The 21,942-nt window shown below is 48.0% G+C and overlaps 1 protein-coding gene across 2 annotated transcripts in view; it reads right to left on the bottom strand.

Annotated features, from left to right (window-relative positions):
- Positions 1–6,348: 6,348 nt before the first annotated feature.
- SRGAP3 (SLIT-ROBO Rho GTPase activating protein 3) overlaps positions 6,349–21,942 on the bottom strand; it is a 181,179-nt gene continuing 165,585 nt past the window's right edge. For both annotated transcript variants that reach the window (XM_063941265.1, XM_063941266.1), the window contains exon 22: positions 6,349–12,442. In XM_063941265.1, the coding sequence (XP_063797335.1) occupies positions 12,026–12,442 (417 nt within the window). In that variant the 3' untranslated portion in view covers positions 6,349–12,025. The remainder of the gene's footprint in view (positions 12,443–21,942) is intronic.

Consider the following 21,942-nt stretch of genomic DNA (forward strand, 5'->3'; position numbering starts at 1 on the left):
GGCCCCGTCACCCCTGTCCTGGTCCTGCCGCCCCTACCCTGGCCCTGTCACCCCTATCCTGTCCCTATCATTTCTGTCCTGGCCCCGTCACCCCTGTCCTGGCCCCGTCACCCCTGTCCTGGCACCGTCACCCCTGTCCTGGCCCCGTCACCCCTGTACTGACCCTGTCACCCCTGTCCTGGCCCTGTTACTGCATACCCTCCAACTACCTTTTATGGCATGTACAGTACCCGCAGCGCCTCCAGACCTCTCCCCAATGCACTACACCTCCACACCTTCCCCTCCACCACATGCGGCACTCCACCCCTCCCCCACATGCTGTGCCTCCAGACCCCCTACACCACCCGTGGCTCCCACTCCTCCACCCCTTCACCACCCACAGCACCTCCAGGCCCCTTCCACCATTCACCCCCCTTATACGTCGCCCCCCACACCTGCCCCCCTCCACCCGCAGCATCTGCAGACACCCTCCTCCATCAGCGGTCCCCCCCTCACCCACCCCTCCCCCACCAATGGCACCCCCGCACCTGCCCCTCCACCACCTGCAGCACCTCCGGACCTCCTTTCCCATCAGCCGCAACACCCGTACCTGCCCCTACCCTACCCATGGTGCCTGCGGTCCCCTACCCAACCCCCGGCACACCCATCCCACAGCACCTCCGGAACCCTTCACCCATCCACAACATCCCCACACCGATGAAGCACCTAGTTATTAATAAGTTTGTCATACTATAGACCCTTGTGGGAATATTCAACGTTAAGTATTATTTAATGCGATCCCCAAAACTAATATCATTTGGATAAGAAAGTTTGACAACATAAAACCAATGGGCACTAGTGGCTTTTATCGAATTACATCTCTAATGATAATATCTAGAGTCTTTCAATTAACGATCATTAATGGATCATCAAGGTAATGTATTCTAAGAATGATTAGAGACGACTGAAAGTGATGGAGTTTTATTGAGAGTCATCAAACCATCTTCACACTTTGAACACCGATAATTTATAAAATGTCATTTTGTTCCATGTATTGAGACACCCTTTTTTCTTGTTCTTTTCCATATCTAAGACACCCCTAAAGAAGTCACCACAGATGAAAACTTTTTATTGCCGTTTAAAAGAAATCAACTGTCTAACTTGGTTGTATATTGACACCTAATAGTGTTGACAATGGGCCTAATTCACACCCGATCGCTAGGCTGCGTTTCCGTACAGCGGACGATCAGGTCTAAACTGCGCATGCACCACAATGCGCAGGTGCGTCGCACGAGTACAAAGAGGATCGCCGCTCAGCGATGGGTTTGTGCAAAGAATCCATTCGCACGAGCGAACGCAAGGAGATTGACAGGAAGAAGGCGTTTGTGGGTGTCAACGGACCGTTTTCTGGGAGTGGTTGGAAAAACGCAGGCGTGTCCAAGTGTTTGCAGGGAGGGTTTCTGACGTCAGTTCCAGTCCCGGACAGGCTGATGTGATCGCAGCGGCTGAGTAAGTCCTGGGCTACTCCGAGACTGCACAAGATCTGTTTGTACAGCTCTGCTACACAGGCGATCGCACACTTGCAAAGCGAAAATACACTCCCCTATGGGGGCTGACTATGCGAACGCAGGACTGCAAAAAAAAAACCCTAGCGAGCGAACAGGTCTGAATTAGGCCCAATGTTTATAAGGAAAAGCGATATGTGCATTATTTTAATTTGTTTTATTGGTATTAAATTGCTTTAAATGTTACATATGTAAACATTTTTATTGGGTTTACTCAAAACAGGTTTATAGTAACCAATATCATACTCATCCCACTTATAAAGGTAGCCACCTTTATCTAACGACAAATAGTGATAAATTAGTTCCACAGGATAGTAATAGACGCTCCCCGAAAATAACTATCTGTTTATTTCAATTCTAGGCCCCAAGGGGCCATTTTTTGGTATAGCAGCCAAGAAAAAGACAAGAAGATTGATTGATAATTAGAGGTTTTTGTAATCAAGATCACAAATAAAAAATTCCAGTAAGATTATTGTATACTCTAAGTAGCGCATAGATATATATATATATATATATATATATATATATATATATATCCTCCTGAGGAAGTCCTATTGAAATTTTGTCATATTTAATGGACGAAACGCGGTGAGGTGTCCCTCCTGAGCTGATCCTCCTGTTGGGCTGTTCCAGAAAATTCTGTTTGGTACCTGGGCCTTCCAGATAAGCGTAACTTCTGAAACTTTACATGTATGTATGGATCTGTCTGTTTAATAAATTTTTGTTACACTTTTTTATTAAACCTTCGTTATCTTTTCACGGTATATTGTGAACACCACTGAAATACATTGGATCAAGGAATTCCACGTAGGCTGTTTTTTTTGGCCTTGCATATGGTATGTGTGTGTATATACCAAATATAGAGCACATTTCACTACAGAAAATTGCGTATTGCACTAGAAGGCGTTTTTGGCAATATATATATATATGTACATATATACACAGAGTATGGAGAGAGGCAACACTACAGAGACTTCACAAGCAGTTACATCTCACCAAACAAACGTGTTTATTATATCATAGATATGATATAATAAACACGTTTGTTTTGTAAGATTTAACTGCTTGTGAAGTCTCTGAAGTGCCGCCTCTCTCCATACTCCGCATATCTAGGGGTGCAATCCCCTTAAGGAGGGCACATAACACGGACAGACCTAGATAGGTCAAATGGGTGCCGGGACGTTTGGATTTGTTTTATATATATATATATATATATATACTTTTGCATCTGAGGACGCAGAACCCGTACTACACTAGCACGGTATGCAGGGGTGTAGCGAGGGTGGCTCTGGCGGAGCACGAGCTCCGGGCGCTGGAAAAGTTAGAGGGCGCGCTGCCGTCTGACTCTCCCCTCTTTTCACCCGCTAAACCGCATGCCACTTTACAGACAGCCGCAGGGCGGTAGCATAAGAAGCAGAGGGGCGCACACTGACTCAGACTAGGTGGGGAACAGGGCAGGTCAGAGGCGACAGCAGGAGACACTGACAGCCGGCACATGCTGGATCTCTGCCGCCCTCTTTACATGTCTCATAGTCTGCTTGTAACTGTGAAGCAGGGTTAAGTCTGTCCTGCTACACCACTCTCTGCAGCACCTCTCTCTGCCCCAGCTGCTGCAGCACCTCTCTCTATGTCCCGGCTGCTGCAGCATCAATCCCTGCCATGGCTGTTGCAGCACCGCTCTCTGCCCGGATGCTACAGCACCTCTCTGTGTTGTGTAACAAGTATAAGGGGCTCTACTGTGTTGTGTAACGTGTAAAAGGGGCTCTACTGTGTGACGTAATGTGTATAAGAGGCTCTACTGTGTGGCATAAAGTGGAGTACTACTGTTTGCTGTAATGTGAATAACGGACACTACTGTGAGGTGTAATGTGAATAACGGACACTACTGTGAGGTGTAATGTGAATAACGGACACTACTGTGCGGTGTAATGTGAATAACGGACACTACTGTGCGGTGTAATGTGAATAACGGACACTACTGTGCGGTGTAATGTGAATAACGGACACTACTGTGCGGTGTAATGTGAATAACGGACACTACTGTGAGGTGTAATGTGAATAACGGACACTACTGTGCGGTGTAATGTGAATAACGGACACTACTGTGAGGTGTAATGTGAATAACGGACACTACTGTGCGGTGTAATGTGAATAACGGACACTACTGTGCGGTGTAATGTGAATAACGGACACTACTGTGCGGTGTAATGTGAATAACGGACACTACTGTGAGGTGTAATGTGAATAACGGACACTACTGTGAGGTGTAATGTGAATAACGGACACTACTGTGAGGTGTAATGTGAATAACGGACACTACTGTGAGGTGTAATGTGAATAACGGACACTACTGTGCGGTGTAATGTGAATAACGGACACTACTGTGCGGTGTAATGTGAATAACGGACACTACTGTGAGGTGTAATGTGAATAACGGACACTACTGTGAGGTGTAATGTGAATAACGGACACTACTGTGCGGTGTAATGTGAATATCAGACAAAACTGTGCTGTGTAATCTCTATGTTAATCATAGGGGCGCCAAAGGACACTTTCGCCCTGAGCTCCACAAAGTCTAGAACCAGCCCTGTCACCAATTTAGGATTTTTTTATATTTCTTCTTTTCAAATGTAACATGCCCCCAATTTAGTAAAGGGGAGGGGGCGCCGAAACATACCCTTGCTCCGGGCACCATGGCACCTAGCTACACCTCTGGCGGTATGGGCCCAGCCCATGGGCAATATACCAAACACTGGTACATTGGCGCCGATTCAGACCTAATCGCTGCTGTGCGTTTTCGCACAGCAGGCGATCAGGTCTGAACAGCGCATGCATAAGCACCGCAATGAGCAGGCGCGCCGGTCCGCAGCGCCGGGGAGCGCCAGGTAGCGCCGGGATGGTGCGAGAAAAACGATCGCACAGGCAGTCGCAAGGTGACTGACAGGAAGAGGGCGTTTGTGGGTGGCAACTAACCGTTTTAGAGGGGTGTCTGGAAAAACGCGGGAGAGACCAGGCGTTTGGAAGGAGGGTTTTTGACGTCAGCACCGACCCCGATCATCGCACTGGAAAATTAAGTCCTGGGCTGTGCAGAGACTGCAGAAACCACTGTTTGTGCAGCTCTCCAGCACATGCAATCGCACCCCTGCACAGTGATTTCCCCCTCCCCCTGTAGGCGGCGACTAGCTGATCGCAGGGCTGCAAAACACGCCCCCTAGCGATCAGGTCTGAATTAGGCCCATTATGTACAACTTCAGATTGCGACCTGAATCACTCCCTCTGTTCCTAAATCAATCATTTGGAAGCCCCTATGTAGGAATCCTAGGTTTGACCCTGAAACCATCTATTAGCCAATGATGAAGGCAGCTGCACCGTGACGACAATAGCCACAAGCAGCAGTGATTAGCCGTAGCCCATAAAGAGGAGTCCATCACCGGGCATTGCTGTAGGTACACCATACCACCCGCAGCTGCGCACTTCATCAGTAGGCCGCATGTGGGAGGAGGAATCTTCTGAGAGCCTTGGGGACACCCAGAAACTTGTGAGTCTCCTGAGGTTCCGGGAGTGTAGGTAAATATGATGAACTTCCTGGGTCAGATCAAGACTGATGAAGGCCCCATATGCAGTGACCTTGGAAGGGCCCTGCTACAATTTTTCCAGCGCATGCAGACCCATAAGAAGGCGCAAGCGCCGTATTCCTATTGGTCCCTGTAATCACATAAGCCCGAACTCATTTTATGGCATGGGGCCAGTTAGCTGGAGTAGCCATGAGGGCTACGAGATAAAACTGGCCATAGGATCCCATAGGTTAAAAGCAAATAAAAACATTGTGACCCAATTGACTATGTCCGAACCACAGCCAGACACACCCCTATCAGTCCGGGCCACACCCCTGTCAGTCCGGGCCACACCCATGATTCAATTTGATTTAAAGGTGAACACTAAGCAAATAAGTGATACTTACTGAGGGAAGTCACTTACCTATTTCCCAATGATAGTGTTGTTCGCCTTCCCCTATGATGATGTACCAATCAGTGTTAGGCCCGGGTGGCAGAAAGGCCGGCCACCCCTGGGAATATCACAGGAGACAGCCAAAAACATTATAGCACAATAGATAATATAAGGTGGGAGTGAGTTGCACATTTTGTCCCCTATGGGGGTCATTCCGAGTTGTTTGCTCGCAAGCTGCTTTTAGCAGCTTTGCACACGCTAAGCCGCCGCCTACTGGGAGTGAATCTTAGCTTATCAAAATTGCGAACGAAAGATTCGCAATATTGCGAAACGACTTCTCTGTGCAGTTTCAGAGTAGCTCGAGACTTACTCTGCCAGTGCGATCAGTTCAGTGCTTGTCGTTCCTGGTTTGACGTCACAAACACACCCAGCGTTCACCCAGACACTCCCCCGTTTCTCCAGCCACTCCCGCGTTTTTCCCAGAAACGGTAGCGTTTTTTCACACACACCCATAAAACGGCCAGTTTCCGCCCAGAAACACCCACTTCCTGTCAATCACACTACGATCACCAGAACGAAGAAAAAACCTCGTAATGCCGTGAGTAAAAAACCTAACTGCATAGCAAATTTACTTGGTGCAGTCGCACTGCGGACATTGCGCATGCGCATTAGCGACTAATCGCTCCGTTGCGAGAAAAAAATAACGAGCGAACAACTCGGAATGACCCCCTATATGCGTAAGAGCTGGTGGTGTTTTATACTCTCCTCTCACGGTAAACATGGCCATTATATACAGAGAAAACTCTATGGATAACTCATAAAAACACTGTACACGTTCTACAAAAAAACACCACCATTTATTCCAGAATCCAATCAAGATATTTATTGTACATCAGTTTCATTAGCATATATTAGCATATCAGATCAGACGCTCAGCCATGGAGCGGTGCTTCCATACACAATGTTAATAATATTGAAGAGGGTAACATTAGTTATGCAGGGTACAGCCAATCAGCAGCTCCTCTAATGTTACCTGGAGCTAACAAACACAAACAGCCAATCAGAGGTGGCCTCCCCTCCGTGTAGTTCTCCAAAAATGGGCTCATGGGCAAGAGGTATGTACATTGGCCGGAGAGCCGGAGCGAGGAAATGAGACTGAGGAGGGGGAAGCTGACATTTAAAGCGGGCCTGTCCCCAAAACACATTGTTGGCTAAAAGTATATGCATCCTATCAATTTGTTAGGAGTCACTGAGGCAATTCCTGACCAAAATTCATGAGGCCTGACCAATATTCATGAGGCCTGACCAATATTCATGAGGCCTTGCCAATATTCATGAGGCCTGACCAATATTCATGAGGCCTGACCAATATTCATGAGGCCTGACCAATATTCATGAGGCCTGACCAATATACATGAGGTGTGACCAATATTCATGAGGCCTGACCAATATTCATGAGGCCTGTCCAATATTCATGATGCCTGACCAATATTCACGAGGCCTGACCAATATTCACGAGGCCTGACCAATATTCATGAGGTGTTTGTTCCTAGCAAATAGGATTATTCTCATAAACATAGTTCAGCCCACAAAATGGCTGCCCTCATTGTGAATGATAGGCCCAACTTAAAGGGAACACTAAAGGCCAAATACATATATGACAGACCACACTTGGAAGTGCTTCCACCCATTTCCTTCTGCCCAATAACCATGGCTAGATAATGAATTGCTCCTGCTCTCACTCTCACCAGCTTAATGGCCACTAAATGAGTATGTTACGGAGGCTGGGCAACCCCTGGAAAAGTTATTTACTGACACCTATCATTTCATTTACTGATGCATTCTCTAATTTTAAAATTTATTAAAAAGTGAAATTAGTAATATCCCAAGAAGAAAGGGTCACTAGAGACTGCAAACAGGGTGCATGGGTGCTTGTAACACAGCCCAAATCCATGGGTGTGGTGAATGCGTAGTGAAATCAACAGACGTGCAAAGGAAAATAATCCCTGATGTCACAATATTTTCATTCTGACATATTCGGGAATTTGTCATCTTCATAATCATGTAATGGGAAAACTGATCCAGCGTCTTTGTACGCATTCGCCATTTGCGTGCATGCTGGCCTAGTATGGGAATCTGAATAAGGCCGATAGGATCAGATCTCTGCTTGGAGGGGGCATCTGCACCAGCAATAGACGGCAGGGGGTTATAATCACCAATTGGTCAGTCATACCCATAATGCCCCACTCTCTTGACATTAGCGCCTTTGGCTGTAGTGGAATGTGTGACTTAATGCTAGTATGTGCCCCTTCCCTGCGTTCAGAAGACTTACGAACTCTGCCGTACACGTGACGCAATGGTACGCGCGCAACTAGAATACTGTGACTTCAGGGTACAAGGACAGCCCCAGCCGGGTCTGAGAATGGGGGAGCAGCATGGTGACAAGGGGGTAAGGCCTAAAGGTCACAAGAGAAGGGCTCAATGACAAACCATCTGCCCAGGTGCGAGTGAGTGGAGCACGCAGTCATGAGAATAACGTTTACTCATCCTACTGGAGAGACTGGATCCAGCTGCCTGGAAGTAGTTACAGGATGGACGCAAGACGCAAGATGCCAGCATATAGATCACATATCTGACAGGTGATAAAATAAACATGAGTAATGAGCTATTTTATAGCAAAGAACATGTGGAGCAAGCACAGAGAATTCCATTCTCTCCGAGCACGTCTGACCCGTCGCCAACGCACATTGCAGGCAACCATTACGTTAACTCACATTAGTGCTATCACTGAGGCACGAGGCACATAGGCGAAGCCACTCATGAATGACAAGCTGCGCTTTCAAGTAATATATTGGTCCAGCCTACAAAATTCAAACTGGGATTAAATCTGCAGTTCAGGGTTGTACTGTGCCACAAAGTACCCAGTGACGTCATAACTGCTTGGACAGGTGCAGCGGTCGATAGACGAGAGAGCAGACATTTTATTTTTCATGTGTAACCATGGGGTGTAAAAGTGAACTTCTGCAGTATCCGGCCATAAAGTTCATTTTCCAACTTAACAAGTATTTTCTTTTTCTAAGGACAAAAAAAGTCCTAAATGGTAATTTCTAAATTCTCAACGGGTTCTCCGCTATAGGGTTCTCTGCTATAACGCCATCCGTACCCACCAAGGGTCATATCCAACAGATCAATGCAGTGATGAAACCTTAAGTGATCTGACACGGGTTCTCTGTCCTGCGTCCCGGGCACCAGATAGCTAAGACTATACAGCGGCGGCACCCTTGTGCTCTGCTCTGTAATTGAAGCCCTTATCTGATATACAATTACAAACGGAATGTTCATTTCACAGCCATTGTGTTAGAAAAATAAAACAAAAAAGATATTATAGTGCAAACAGCTCCAGTCGGTGGTTGAGGAAACTGTGGATTCTCCTTGTCGTGTGCTTCTGCCCGTGTCCGACACGCGATCACATATGTACAAGTGTCTATATACTTCTGTATCTATGCAGTGCACTGTATAATGATGTGTATGACTGCACTATGAGGGTAATTCCAAGTTGATCGCAGCAGGAAAATTTTTAGCAGTTGGCCAAAACCATGTGCACTGCAGGGGTGGCAGATATAATATGTGCAGAGAGAGTTAGATTTGGGTGTGGTGTGTTCAATCTGCAATCTAAATTGCAGTGTAAAAATAAAGCAGCCAGTATTTACCCTGCATAGAAACAAAATAACCCACCCAAATCTAACTCTCTCTGCACATGTTATATCTGCCCCCCCTGCAGTGCACATGGTTTTGCCCAACTGCTAAAAAATTTCCTGCTGCGATCAACTTGGAATTACCCCCAATAGTGGGTGTAATGTGCAGGACCAGCTGCGGGGGGAGCCGTTCGCCAGCCTGCTGCCACATGCTTACAGTAGGTGTTCTGTGCTTCATTTGTTTGGTAGCTAGCATTACCCAGTAACCAAGGCACCAATGCACGGTGGAGGAACACCGCCATACTAGCAGGACACAACATAATGCAGGAAGGTCAGGCGGAAGGTCTATGCTACAGTTATAAGCACATGCTCCCAGGAACAGGAACCACAAACAGGAGGCTCACCTGTGTCCGGCATGCCTCTACCTGTTTTGTATATTTTGTAGGTCGCCCAGAGTTACAGAAATAACTTATATAAAGTGACATATGATGGCAATTTGTATTAAATATATGTTCTGGAACACTGCTTATATGACAGAGCCAGGTCTCATGCTCCATTTCTTGTCATTGATTGGCATCTGCAGACACAGAAGCAGCCATTTTGTGTCCCTTCCTAGGCCGCTCCCCCCATAGCAATGAAGCCCATCTCCTTGGCAACCGCCTGCCCATGGAGCCATTGAAGTGAGGCAAGCTTGTGCAACAGATGTGAGGCAGCCTGTGGCCCCTGCTATTCTGCCTGCGTAACCCCTGGGTCTGTGTGGCCTTCCCACAATGCCCGGCCTTCTCACACCAGTGTCGCGGGCTCCCTATCAGTAACCTGGCCCCTGCCGTGCTCAGCTTATTGTCCACGTGACGCAGCATAAATGTAATTAGTGGGGTTTCCCTCTTACGGACTATACACCGCTGGCTTATTCCTGTCGTTTGCACACAAGGGAGCATCAAACTCACATTTTTGAGCTTTTAAAACACAGGAATACTGCAAGAGTGCTGCGCCTGGGCTCTGCAGTCAGTACAATTACTTTATGCTAACAGGGGCTTAGCCAATAGCATGAATAAAGAATACTCTTGTGCAGTAACCCAGGGACCAATCAGATACCGGCTTTTATCATTCTACTGCAAGTCTGACATATGGAAGCCACCGTCTGAGTGGTTGCCACGGGTTACAGGACATCACGGCATGCTGCATAATCTTACTCAGGGGCATGCATTCCCCAGTACTTTACTCCAGATTGCTCTAGCACTGCACCCTAGATGGTTACTGGCTATAATCCTGTCGCCTATTTCATCATTTGGTATCATCATAACATAGAGCGAACGATAATATTGTCACAATGACACACTCTAGGACAGGCCTGGCCAATCTGTGGCTCTCCAGCTGTTGTGAAACTACAAATCCCAGCATGCTGTCACAGTTTTGCTATTAGGGAATGCTAACACTGCGGCGGGGAAGTGTGTAGTTCCACAACAGCTGGAGAGAGAGCCACAGGTTGTCCAGTCCTGTTCTATGTTCACTCTGATGTGGGTGCAGTGAGTGTCTCCTTCAAAATGGCATCTCGAGGCAGACATTTTGTGAAATAAAGGGATGAGCATATTATATCAGCATATGTTTATCCTGGATATAATGTCTCCAGCTAAAATGGCTCAGTGTTTAGTGATGTATATTACACAGGTTCGGTTGGCCTGTAGCAGCCCCAGCAGGTTTTGGACTGTAATTCCCAGCATGCTTCACTCTAGAGTATTGTTCTCGTCCTCTCACCTTGTCAGAGTACCAGTTCTTTTGCGGAAAATCAAGTTATGTTCCCCGCAAAGGTTATCCTTGGTCCAGCTTAGATCCCAGAGTATGGTGGATAAACTTAGAATAATGCCACTGAGGTAAAATCTAAGGGCGTTCCCTAATGTATATTCATATATATACATATATCTCTCCTTCCAGTGACAGAACAAACAGCCTTTCTATGGTTTAAAGTTCAAGCATAATTCACATTTTCCTACATAGGTTGAACTACTATATATATGTACGTATATATATTTATAATCGCTAGGCCTGCGGCCTACACAGGGTTGACAACGTAACTAACATTTCGGAGTAATTATGTACACAGTTATATATTGCTCTAGGTAAATGGAGCAGCTTCCCATATATTTCCCCTTGACAATGAGCTGCTGGTACAGCATATGCGTGAACCAAGTAACTATCTCTAGGGCCTGGGAAGCCATATTGGAGTTCCACAACTAAAGCAGCAGGATCATGGAACAGAGGAGGCCAGAGGACAAGTGTGGGTCTCCTCTCAGGGAAATCAAAGTCTTTAGTTCGTCCACCCACACTTCCCTCCAAAGGACCAATAAATGTCCTGAATTTAGACCGCATCAAACAAGATCCTCAGACACCGCACCGTGCCGCCAGCTCCGCACTTCCATTAGCTCTGGATGAGTTACAGAAGACTGAGGTAACACCAAGCAACGAGACAGCTAAAAATGGAAAATTAAGACTGGATTTACCAAATTGTGCCGACTCGGAGTGCATTTTAAGGCAATCTGATGGGCAGATGCGAATATAACCATGACCTATTCTGATGGTGGGAAGGTTGATGGAGATGAGATGAATCCCATGTAAACAACGTAGGGATGGCTTAAGGATAGGATCCTGTGTGAGATGTTTGGCTGTGGACAGCGTCCACGTGGGATGTGCATTTCTGAGATCCGGGCAAGAGGAGCTTCTGTGACATGTATGGAAAAGGTCAAATAGTGTAAACGCTAGAGCTCCTCTTGCATCCAGCTCCTCACCGGCCTTTGCCGTAGCGGCACATGACCATGGAACAGTATCTGAAGCCTGAGACAGTTACATGGTCCCGGATTTCTCCGAAGAGTTGTTGGGGAGAGCCTTCTCTGTAGGGGTGAGAGCTGGGCTTCCCATTCCAGAGCTGCTACTGCTGCTGGACCGATTCTGGACCATTGGCCGAGCTGGCCTCACAGGTGGTGGTCTAAGCTGAGCACCAGCCAGACGGGCCGACAATGCCGGCTTGAAGGTAGTCATCATCTCAGTGTTTGAGGAGTTGCTTCTCCGCATGGCCGCATCAGGGTCCCGTATCATGATAGTGTGCAAGGGGCTAACCGGCTCAGAATTTGGGGTGCTGAGAGTCGGGTTCTTCATAGGTTCCAGAGTGTCCAGCACAACGTCGGGGGCCTGTTTAGCTGTATTCTGGCGTTCCAGTTCTCGCAACTCATTAAGGGCTGTGCTCATGGTCTTCTCAATGTCCTGCGATAGAGAAGGAGAAGGAGGTTATGAAACCACTATTTCCAATAAGGATATGGATGGGGTTCCATTCAATGCAAACTAATTGTCATTTCCTGTACATAATTGTGCTGTGTTATATAAGTGTATTGTCATGTTATCCACCTGCGCGGTCTATCAGTAAATCTAGAAGTCTGTCTGACACCTCTTCTCACATCTTCCTGGATCCCGCCAGGCCTCAATGACAACATAATGCAGCAGAGAGATAACTATCTCCATCACACTTGCTCCTGTTGTGTATTGTTAGTACATAATGACATTTCCTGCAACGGGCTTCAATGTCATTGTGTACAGAGATGAACGATGCCCAATTATACAGGGTGACACACAGGAGTATCCACAGCTTAACCTGAACGTACAATGGCTGCAAAACAAACTCTCTTGTGTATCTTCCCCAGATCTTGTCCCTACATACGGCATTCCCTACTATAAATTATAAGGATATTATAGGTCACCGAGGAATTTTATGACCAAGATTGCAGAGAGCTTCCAAACAGTCACATATCTCCTACACATTGTATGCTATCACCTTACAGTAAGGGCGCAGGGTCCATAGCAATAATCATGGACACCACTTCTCCTGCTGCTCTCTCTGCTGGGGGCCTCACATACTCCCCGACCCGGGGGTCGCCTAGGCGGTGGTGTTGGGATCTTTTACCCTCTAGCGCCTCCTACCAACTCATCCCCCCAGAACCATCCCTTACATTCTCTACATTTGAGGTCCATGCGATACGCCTCTTCCAACTTACTAATCTTCGAGTAGCTGTCATTTACCGCTCCCCTGGCATGCCCTCCAAATTCCTTGACAACTCTGCTTCCTCACTTCCTCTATGCTGACATTCCCTCCATTATTTGACATTCCCTCCATTATCCTAGGTGACTTCAACATCCCAATTGATATTCCCACAAAATCCTCTGCCTCTAAACTGCTTAACCTTACATCTTCACTCGGTCTCTCCCAGTGGACCTCCTCCCCTTCCCATGCGGATCTGGTCTTCTGATTTCTCCAACTCCCCATTTCCCCTCTCAGACCACCACCTGCTCTCCTTTAACTTATCTCTCTCTGCTGCTCCATCTCTACCTCCTTAAGCTACCAGCACTAAACGCAACATTGAGGCTATCGACACCATTTCCCTATCCGCCCTACTCGACTCACTTCTCTCTCCTATACACTCTCATGCCCTGAACAAGCCACATCCCTATACAATGCTTCCCTTACTTCTGCTCTTGACTCTGTCGCTCCACCAACCACTATTCACCCTCGCAGATCAACATCTCAACACTGGCACACCAAATGCACCGGATATCTGCAAAAATGCTCATGTACTGCTGAGCGACACTGGTGGAAATCACGCTCTAAGGCAGACTTCCTCCATTTCAAACTTATGCTTTCTTCAGTGCTGCCCTTTCCCTCGCTAAACAGTCATACTTCAAGAACCTCATATCCTCCCAGTCTTCCAACCCCCGGCGCCTCTTTGCCACTCTCAACTCCCTCCTCTGCCCACCCCCACCTCTTCTCCCCCTCCCCCCACTCTCTGCTCTTGACTTTGCCACTTACTTCACATCAAAAATTGACTCCATACGTCAGGACATCACATCACACAAGACCATCAGCAACCAGCCTCCTCCCATCCCTTACCATCCCTCCCCATCCCTCTCACCAACTCTGACATTTTTCTCCCATGCATCTGGAGAGAAAGTCATGGCCCTCATCCGTTCCTCACCCCCTTCCACCTCCCCACTTGACCCTATCCCCTCCTGCCTCCTCCGCTACCTCTCTCTCTCTCTGCCTGCTCCCATCTTGTCCACCTTCTCAATCTCTCACTCTCATCAGGCACTGTCCCCTCTGCCTTCAAGCATGCTCTTGTCTCCCCTATTCTTAATACACCTACCCTTGATCCACACACTCTCTCCAACTATCGACCCATCTCTCTCCTCCCTTTTGCCTCCAAACTCCTTGAGCGTATTGTCTATAACCGCCTGACTGCCTTCCTTTCTTCCCACTCACTGCTTGACCCATTCCAGTCTGGTTTCCGTCCTCAGCACTCCACTGAAAAATGCTCTCACAAAAGTCTGCAATGACCTCCTATCTGCTAAATCTAAGGGACACTACTCTCTACTTATTCTTCTTGATCTCTCTCCTGCTTTTGACACTGTGGACCACCCTCTCCTTCTGCAAATCCTTCACTCTCTTGGTCTGCGTGATACTGCCCTCTCCTGGCTGTCCCCGTACCTCTCTGACCGTTCCTTCTCTGTCTCCTCTCATGGCTCCACCTCCCCCCACTTCCACTAACTGTAGGTGTCCCCCAAGGTTCCGTTCTTGGTCCTCTGCTTTTCTCTCTCTATACATCCTCTCTAGAACTCATTAGCTCTTTTGACTTACAATATCATCTCTGTGCTGATGATACTCAAATATACCTTTCCTCCCCTGACCTCTCCCTGACTCTCCTCACTCGTGTATCCAACTGTCTCTATGCTACAGTATCTCTTCCTGGATGTCCCAGCGCTTTCTTAAACTTAACATGTCTAAGACTGAGCTGATCATAACCTCACTCATAACCTCACTGTCAGGAATCGACTTACTGCAGCTGCATCTGTCCGCCGGTGCGGGCTCCGTCTGGGGCTCCCATGTCTCGCTGCCACTGGTCACCTTGTCGCCAAATGCCATCCTGGGCCTAAGGACACTCCTGTTGTCAGCGGGTGTGCATGCACGCCGCGTTCCCGCCGGGCCGCGGCATGGACGCCGCCATGACAGTTTCCATCAGCTCCTTCGCATCGGCCAATCCAGAGCTTGGCCGCACCTCCCCGTTCACTCCCAGCCAATACCTGCAGACCAGGGGGTATATCAGGAGCAGCAGGATGAGTCAGTCCTTGCCTTGAACTTCATGTCATTCCTCTGACCTGTGTCGCTGGCTCCGTTCTCCAGTTTCTCTGAGTTCCTACTCTGCCTTCCAGTCTGATCCTGCATTGCCGTGGAACCACAAGCACCAGCAACCTGGGTGCTTGTGATTAAGCCTCTTCAAGTTCCTCTGTGAGTCTACTCTACATTCCAGTCTGGTCCAGTACTGCTGTGGAACTACAAGCACCAGCAACCCGGGTACCTGTGATCAAGCTTCATACCTTTACCAGCTACAGTGTGCTCCAGCCCTCTGCAGTAGAGACTTTCCTCCAGGTGCATCTCGCTATCTTCACCTGTTCATCAGCCTGCAAGCTGCCAGTGTTATTCAGCCTGCACTGAGGATTTCAACACTTGTCTCCTGCAATTGTTACCTTGCTTGCTATTCTCACCATCATCCCTGCTGTGTTCCATGATCCAGGAACCATCGGTTTCACACCGATACATCGATCCCCTGATCGATTGTTACATACTATACAGACTTTGCCATAAGACTTTCAACTTCTTTACTACTTATTCATTATTGCATATCCTCTGTTACCATCAAGTATTCCTGCTGCCTTACTACCTGTTAAAACTGTTTAATAAACAACTTAGCCCACATGCGCAGGAATCCTATCCGGCCTCCTCGTTTTCTACATCCTATCTCCACTGACCCACAAGCGCCCCCTCCGGGAACACAAACTAGACAGAACCTGACAGTAAGTCCAAGGCCGATGGACTCGGATAGTGGTCAGAATGTGGGGTCAGGGGCCTTACAAAATCTGGTCTCCCGCTTGGATGGTCAAGAGGCTGCGCAGCAGCAGATGTTCCAATTCCTGCAAGGAATGTCCTCCCGTTTCGATACACTACAACAATCTCTGCCCAGTGCTCTCGTTCCTTCAGTTCCAGTCACCCCTGCACCTGCAAGTTCAGCGGGTTCTCCTTCACCGGCTGCATCAACTCCAGTGTCACGCTTGCACCTGCCCGTGCCCAGCAAATATGATGGCAGTCCCAAGTTATGTCGCGGGTTTCTTAATCAATGTGAAATTCAGTTTGAGTTGTTATCACACAATTTCCCCACGCCAAGATCCAAGGTTGCTTACATTATATCACTGCTCTCTGGACCAGCCTTGAGTTGGGTGTCTCCTCTGTGGGAGCGTGCTGACCCTCTTATGAATAACTATACCGAATTTGTGTCAACCTTCAGACGCATCTTTGATGAACCAGGTCGCGCAACATCAGCCTCTGCAGATCTTATCCAACTCCGTCAAGGTACCCGTAGCATGGGTCATTACGTCATCCAGTTCCAGACGTTGGCCGCAGAGATTCAATGGAATAACCAAGCGCTGGTAGCAGCCTTCTGGCATGGACTCTCTGATCGAATTAAAGATGAATTAACCACTCGTGACATTCCTGAGCAATTATCAGATTTAATTTCTTTATGTATCAAGTTGGACTCTCGCATTCGCGAACGCAACAGTGAGCGTGCACGTAGTGAGCTCCGCAAGCCGAGAATGGTACCTCCGACACAATTTCAGCCTCCATCTTCTGATGAGCCTATGCAAATAAATAGGTCCCGCTTAACCCCTGAGGAGCGGTCAAGAAGACTTCGAGAGAGACTGTGCCTATATTGTGCGGCTACAGGTCACCAAATTAGTTCTTGTACAGCGCGTTCGGGAAACGCCACATCCTGACTTGTAAAGGAGGAGTCAAGTTGGGATCTTCTAGACAAGCTCCTTCAATCCAAGATCTTATCCTTCCTGTGACTTTAGAGACTAGGGCTGGACTTCAGTCTGTATCTGCATTAGTGGACTGTGGAGCTGCCGGAAACTTCATTACTCAAGCTGCAGTTGAAGTTCCATCTGCCTATTTGTGAACTCACATACCCAGTTTATATCACTGCAGTGGATGGTAGTCGAATTTTCAAGGGTTCCATCTCTCATCAAACCAAGCTAGTGGTTTTGGGAGTCGGGTTCCTGCATTCCGAACTAATTGAGTTCTTAGTCATTCCTAAGGCAACCCAGGAGGTCGTTTTGGGTATGCCCTGGCTCCAGCTACATAATCCGCAGATCGACTGGTCCACGTTACAACTGACTTCTTGGGGTTCACACTGCCATCAGTCCTGCCTAGCCCAAGTTCGTCCTGTAAGGTCTTCAGAAGTTAAAATTCAGTCAAGTCTTCCTGTGGCCTATCAAGATTTCTCTGACGTCTTCAGCGAAAAGGCCGCCGATGTTCTGACGCCCCATAGAGAGTGGGATTGTCCCATCGATCTCATTCCCGGCAAGAAGCCACCGAGGGGGCATACTTACCCGTTATCTGTACCTGAAACCGAGGCAATGAGTGAGTACATCAGGGAGAATCTACAGAAAGGATTCATCCGCCCTTCGTCTTCGCCCGCCGGAGCGGGTTTTTTCTTTGTTAAAAAGAAAGATGGAGGATTACGTCCGTGCATCGATTACCGGGGGCTCAACGATATTATCATCAAAAACAGCTATCCACTACCTCTCATCACTGAATTATTTGACAGAGTCAAGGGAGGCAGCATTTTCACTAAGTTAGATCTCCGCGGTGCCTACAATCTCATCAGGATTCGAAGTGGTGATGAATGGAAAGTTGCCTTTAATACTCGGGATGGTCATTACGAGTACCTAGTAATGCCGTTCGGGTTGAGTAATGCCCCAGCAGTGTTCCAGCACTTTGTTAACGAAATTTTCTGTGATGTCTTGTAGAAATATCTTGTAGTCTACTTGGATGATATCCTTATCTTCTCTCAAGATCTCTCCTCGCATCGCCAACAAGTTCGTGAGGTCCTCCGACGTCTTCGTGAGAACCGTCTCTACGGCAAGTTGTCAAAATGTACCTTCGAAGTTCCTTCCATACCCTTCCTGGGGTATGTAATTTCCGGATCGGATCTCCAGATGGACTCGACAAAATTAGAAGCTATTGCTAATTGGTCCATTCCGAGTACTCTCAAGTCCATTCAGCGGTTCTTGGGGTTCGCTAATTATTATAGGAAGTTCATCAGAGGATTCTCAACTCTCATTGCTCCTATTACCAGCTTAACTCGAAAAGGGGCAGATCATTCCAACTGGTCAGAAGATGCCTTGGCTGCGTTTCAGAGAATTAAGTAGGCTTTCATGTCCGCCCCAGTTCTGTCACAACCAGATATTAACAAGCCGTTCGAGTTGGAGGTAGATGCTTCTACAGTGGGAGTTGGAGCTGTTCTCTCCCAAGTAGGGGTTGATGGGAAGATTCATCCTTGTGGGTTCTTCTCTCGCAAATGCCTTCCTGCAGAAGCTAATTACTCCATCGGTGACCAAGCTGGTCCTTGAGGAGTGGAGGTATCTCCTGGAAGGGGCAAAGTATCCATTTAACATCTACACGGATCACAAGAACCTGCTCTACTTAAAGGCAGCCCAGTGTCTTAATCCTCGCCAGGCCTGGTGGGCAATGTTCTTCTCTCGTTTCAACTTTAAGCTTCATTTCCGTCCAGGTTCCCAGAATACCAAAGCTGATGCTCTGTCCCGTTTTATGGGATCCGAAGAGGAGATTCCCGTTCCAGTTCCTCATTCCGTTTTGAATCCAGTTGTGTTTGCCTCATCTCAAGTTACTCCTGTTCCGCCTCCTGGCAAGATTTTTGTTTCCGCTGAGCTTCGTTCTAAGTTGTTGTCTTGGGCTCATCAGTCTAAGTTCACAGGGCATCCTGGTGTCCTAAAGACTTTTAAGTTCCTGTCTGAAACCTACTGGTGGCCTAAAATGAAGGTCGACATCAAGGACTTCGTGGCATCCTGCCCCAAATGTGCCCAGCATAAGACTCCCCGTCAGTCTCCGGCAGGTCAGTTACAACCGTTATCAATACCCAGCCGTCCCTGGTCTCACCTGTCCATGGACTTCATCTCCGATCTACCCTCCTCTCAAGGATTCAATACCATCTGGGTAGTTGTCGACAGGTTTACCAAAATGGCCCACTTTGTTCCACTCCAGGGCCTTCCCTCGGCTCCAAAACTTGCTCAAGTCTTCCTACGGGAGATCTTTCGTTTACATGGACTGCCTACTGAAATTATATTTGACCGTGGAGTTCAGTTCATAGCAAAGTTTTGGAGAGCCCTCTGTTCTGTCCTACAAGTTAAACTTAAGTTTTCGTCAGCCTACCACCCTCAGACGAATGGACGGACAGAAAGGGTGAATCAAGAATTAGAGACCTTCTTGAGACTTTATATTTCCTCTTCCCAAGATGACTGGGTAGACCTGCTTCCCTGGGCTGAATTTGCTCACAACTTTCGCTATCATACTGCCACGGAGACCACCCCGTTCTTTGCTGTATATGGGCAACATCCCCGTGTTCCAGATTTCCAAGATCTACCAAACATCGATGTTCCTGCAGCCACTTCTGTTCTAAACCAGTTTTCGTCTACTTGGAGGAAAATTCATGTTTCCCTTAAAAAGGCCTCAAGCCGTTACAAGTTCTTTGCTGACCGCAAAAGACGTGCAGTTCCCAGCCTAAAACCTAATGATAAGGTTTGGCTTTCCACCCGGAACCTTCGTCTCAGAGTGCCATCGATGAAGTTTGCACCACGCTTTATTGGTCCTTTTTCCATTGACAAAGTCATCAGTCCTGTAGCGTACAAGCTCAGATTGCCTCCTTATTTGCGTATACCTAATGCCTTTCATGTCTCTCTCCTTAGACCCTTGATCCTGAATCGTTTCCAAAAAGCTCTTCCCGTTGGCCCCAAAGTACGAACTCAAAGGGGCATTGAGTTTGAAATAGAGAAGATTCTGGATTCTCGTTGCCGGTACGGTCATCTGCAATACCTTATCGACTGGTCCGGCTATGGTCCTGAGGAGAGGAGTTGGGTAAATGCTACAGATGTCCATGCTCCAAGGTTGATCCATGTTTTCCACAGAACTCATCCTTCCAAGCCACGTGGGTGTTCGGTGCCCACCCGTAAAGGGTAGGGGGGGGGGGGGTACTGTCAGGAATCGACTTACTGCAGCTGCATCTGTCCGCCGGTGCGGCCTCCGTCTGGGGCTCCCATGTCTCGCTGCCACTGGTCACCTTGTCGCCAAATGCCATCCTGGGCCTAAGGACACTCTTGTTGTCAGCGGGTGTGCATGCACGCCGCGTTCCCGCCGGGCCGCGGCATGGGCGCCGCCATGACAGTTTCCATCAGCTCCTTCGCATCGGCCAATCCGGAGCTTGGCCGCACCTCCCCGTTCACTCCCAGCCAATACCTGCAGACCGGGGGGTGTATCAGGAGCAGCAGGGTGAGTCAGTCCTTGCCTGGGACTTCATGTCATTCCTCTGACCTGTGTCGCTGGCTCCGTTCTCCAGTTCCTCTAAGTTCCTACTCTGCCTTCCAGTCTGATCCTGCATTGCTGTGGAACCACAAGCACCAGCAACCTGGGTGCTTGTGATTAAGCCTCTTCAAGTTCCTCTGTGAATCTACTCCACATTCCAGTCTGGTCCTGTACTGCTGTGGAACTACATGCACCAGCAACCCGGGTACCTGTGATCAAGCTTCATACCTTTACCAGCTACAGTGTGCTCCAGCCCTCTGCAGTAGAGACTTTCCTTCAGGTGCATCTCGCTATCTTCACCTGTTCATCAGCCTGCAAGCTGCCAGTGTTATTCAACCTGCACTGAGGATTTCAACACTTGTCTCCTGCAATTGTTACCTTGCTTGCTATTCTCACCATCATCCCTGCTGTGTTCCATGATCCAGGAACCATCGGTTTCCACACCGATACATCGATCCCCTGATCGATTGTTACATACCATACAGACTTTGCCATAAGACTTTCAACTTCTTTACTACTTATTCATTATTGCATATCCTCTGTTACCATCAAGTATTCCTGCTGCCTTACTACCTGTTAAAACTGTTTAATAAACAACTTAGCGCACATGCGCAGGAATCCTATCCGGCCTCCTCGTTTTCTCCATCCTATCTCCACTGACCCACTAGCGCCCCCTCCGGGAACACAAACTAGACAGAACCTGACACTCACCTCCCACAATATCATTAACTATAGATGGCATGATTATCTCCTCTAGCCCCCAAGTGCGCTATCTTGGAGTAATCTTTGACTCCTCCCTCTCCTTCAAACCACACATTCAGCACCTCTCGCAAACCTGCCATTTCCATCTCAAAAACATCTCCAGGATCAGACCCTTTCTCACCCAGGATGCCACTAAGATCATTATTCACTCACTGGTAATCTCCAGACTGGACTACTGCAATCTCCTCCTATCTGGCATCCCTGACACATACCTCTTTCCACTCCAAATTGTCCTCAGTGCTGCTGCCCGGCTCATCTTCCTCACCAAACACACTACGTCCGCCTCCCCTCTCCTACAAGCCCTTCACTGGCTCCCCTTCCCCTTCAGAATCCATTTCAAGCTTCTCACACTCACTTACAAAGCACTCACCCACTCCTCTCCCATCTACATCTCTGACCTTATCTCCCTTTACTCTCCCGCCCGTCCTCTTCGCTCTGCTAACGACTCTCCTGTTTTCTGATTACTTTCTCTCACTCCTACCTCCAAGACTTCTCACGTGCTGCTCCCTTTTTCTGGAATTCTCTA

This window comes from Pseudophryne corroboree, chromosome 9 (genome assembly GCF_028390025.1).
Source record: "Pseudophryne corroboree isolate aPseCor3 chromosome 9, aPseCor3.hap2, whole genome shotgun sequence".
NCBI classification, from domain to species: domain Eukaryota; kingdom Metazoa; phylum Chordata; class Amphibia; order Anura; family Myobatrachidae; genus Pseudophryne; species Pseudophryne corroboree.